The sequence below is a fragment of the Poromitra crassiceps genome (genome assembly GCF_964638095.1).
Source record: "Poromitra crassiceps genome assembly, contig: HAP1_SCAFFOLD_1262, whole genome shotgun sequence".
NCBI classification, from domain to species: domain Eukaryota; kingdom Metazoa; phylum Chordata; class Actinopteri; order Beryciformes; family Melamphaidae; genus Poromitra; species Poromitra crassiceps.
In genome coordinates this window covers 27,120-30,000 of record NW_028151148.1, presented here as the reverse complement: position 1 = coordinate 30,000, position 2,881 = coordinate 27,120, and the positions used below count along the sequence as shown (strand labels likewise).

The 2,881-nt window shown below is 44.7% G+C and overlaps 1 protein-coding gene across 1 annotated transcript in view; it reads left to right on the top strand.

Annotated features, from left to right (window-relative positions):
• LOC310771796 (uncharacterized protein) overlaps window positions 1–2,446 on the top strand; it is a gene marked incomplete at its 3' end in the record, with an annotated part of 7,639 nt that extends 5,193 nt beyond the window's left edge. Inside the window, exons 7-9 of the mRNA XM_083664318.1 lie at window positions 1,103–1,156; window positions 1,972–2,025; window positions 2,348–2,446. Of these exons, the coding sequence (XP_083520444.1) occupies window positions 1,103–1,156; window positions 1,972–2,025; window positions 2,348–2,446 (207 nt within the window). The remainder of the gene's footprint in view (window positions 1–1,102; window positions 1,157–1,971; window positions 2,026–2,347) is intronic.
• Between the last annotated feature and the right edge of the window lie 435 nt (window positions 2,447–2,881).

Here is a 2,881-nt window from a genome sequence, read left to right as displayed (position 1 = left end):
TATAGCTAATAAGCTTTCTTTCTGCTTCACCTCCTTCTAAACCCTTTTCCACCTTTCTTTCCTTTGACTTCACAGCATTTCATTCTGTGGCTCTGCTCCTGATTTATAGGGATACAAAATGGTGCAAATGGAAGCAATTTTACTTAAGTTATTTGCAAGTGTTGGTTTGTATTTTCATGATTCCGAAAATCCACCTCCGAACACTGAACACTGTTACAAATATACATACGCTGGGACACGTCATCAGTGATGTTAACTGGGGTCGTAAGGTGTTTCGGGTCTGTTCAACATCATACACCCTCGCCCAGTAGACCCAGCCGAGGCCGATTAAGACCCCGACCCGCATCCCAGAAGCAGCCGCACACGGATCAGCCTTCCTACTCTGTCTGCAACGTTGCCCACGGAAGGGTTGATCATGCCCAATCCGCTGCAATAGAGCTAGTGCTACATCGCAGCATAGCAAGACTCTTCGGTGCATGGAGGCTCTAAGGCGCTGTGGGTTGTCTCCCGGCCGCTCTCCTCCTTCGTCTCACTAGGCCCTCCCGGGGCAAAGGCATCCAGTGGCAGAGTGGATGCCTCAAGGAGGCCTGTGCGCTGCACGTCATTCGGCTGCGCCGAGCACCTCGATCTAGCCCGAAGGACCCCAGGCCGCACCGATATTTACACAGATTTTCGGGAGGCTAATCCGTAGCGTTTGTGGATTTCTCCCTCTCCAGCTTGTCACCAATCTATACCTGGTTGTCACTTAGTCTATTCCTAAGTGTCACCTAGTCTATTCCTAAGCGTCACTGGTCAGGGAAGCCAGAACTCTATGTTACAAATATACATACTTCAGCATGCACTGGGACGCGTCATCAGTGATGTTAACTGGGGTCGTAAGGTGTTTCGGGTCTACAAATAGCTATAAAGTGATTTTTGTTGCCCTGATAGTCCGCATTGTGAGTGTTTTAGGCGCAAAATGCCACAAATGAAAGCATTGGTTTGTATTTTTCTTCACAATATTAAAGGAACATCCTCCAAACACTCTACAAATAACCATGATATTAAAATCAACCAGAATTAACATTTTTTTATAAGTGTTCCTTCCTGTCCTGGTTTCCAGGGAGCACCAGGAGAGAGAGGAGAGAAGGGTGAAGGTGGACTGACGGGATCACAGGTAAAAAAAAAAGAATAAGAAAGAAAAAAGAAAATACACAGTGACCGTTTAGATTATGAAACACATAGTAACTATTAATAAGTGGTATTAACATAATGTGTTGACTCATTATTATTCATAAAAACCGTGGATTAACAACACCTCATTCTGAAGTTTTAGTTGAAATAGGTGAGTGAAAATGTCTGCGCTGTTTTTGTCAAATCAAAGAAAATGTCTCACGTGCAAAAAAGTGTGTTGAGTGTCAATCGTAAGTCGTCCATCACTGCAGTCTGCATTGATTTGTGAGATCAGAACCTCAATATCTCAAATGTCAGTTCAAAACAGTTTCCAAAGCTGGTTAATATGAAGATTTTGTTTGGGTTGAGATTGAACTTTCTGCACATGGCTGTCTGTGAAACGTTTACTGAAGTTTGACTCATCTCATGTTTAAAGTGTGTGAGTCCTGTGCTACACACAGAGAGCTGGCAGATTGGTTTAAGTTAAGTAAGATTGGTTAAGTAACAGATTGGTTTACATGCTCGCTCACAGAACACAGAGCCCTGAGTAGCTTCAGATGTTTAAAGTGTGTGAGTCCTGTGCTACACACAGAGAGCTGACAGATTGGTTTAAGTTAAGTAAGATTGGTTAAGTAACAGATTAGTTTACATGCTCGCTCACAGCACACAGAGCCCTGAGCAGCTTCAGATGTTTAAAGTGTGTGAGTCCTGTGCTACACACACAGAGCTGCTGACAGATTGAGCTGACAAAGAAAGTACAGATCTTCTCTGTTCTCAGCTGTGTTTCTCTTCTGCCTGAATCCTCTCATGTTGTTTCAGGGAGTTCCTGGTTCAGCTGGAGTTCAAGGCAGAGAGGGACTACCAGGACCCCGCGTGAGTAGTACTACTACTAGTATTACATCTAATATACAAACATATATCTTTAATATCATTTAAAATATCAGACATGAATTACAGATCAGGGTTATAGTTAACAGCATGTTGTGTAGAAGTGTGTGTGCCTCCACAACACTGCACACATTACCGTTTGTGTGTGTGTGTGTGTGTGTGTGTGTGTGTGTGTGTGTGTGTGTGTGTGTGTGTGTGTGTGTGTGTGTGTGCGTGTGCGTGTGCATGCGTGCGTGCGTGCGTGTGTGTGTGTCTGATTGAGTGAGTGTTCTGTGTTCATTGTGCTGTTCCTTGTCTTCCTCCACAGGGTCTGGCAGGGAAAGACGGCCCCCCAGGCAGGTCCGGCCCCCCGGGGCCCATCGTAAGTCACACTGAAGTTATCAGACTGCTCATTATAATGAACTAAAACTCAACCAAAAACTAAAATGTGTGTGTGGAAATAAAACATTTAGGTTCAAATAAAATAAAAATAAAAACGAGACTTTTGTGACAGGGAGCTGCTGTCACCAGAGGACAGCTTTCAAATGAGCGGAGTGAACGTAAAGAAGGAGTTAAAGCAGAACACCGGCCCGTTTCAGCCCGGACCTCATTTCATACGATCGATTCTGATCCAAATCTCATCTACCGCTTCAGATTTGTACGGAAGCCCTGAGAGAAGTGAGAAAACAGCATGGGCTCTATCTTCCCCCTGGTCTTAAATTAGCGTTTATGGCCGGGCGCAGCGCTATTAGTGGGCGTGGTCAGGCGCATTCCCTACTTTTTCCTTGGCGCTAAAGCCGACGCTAACCATTTAACCACGCCTTTTCAAGCGTAGAATTATTCACAACTGTGGCCATTGGTG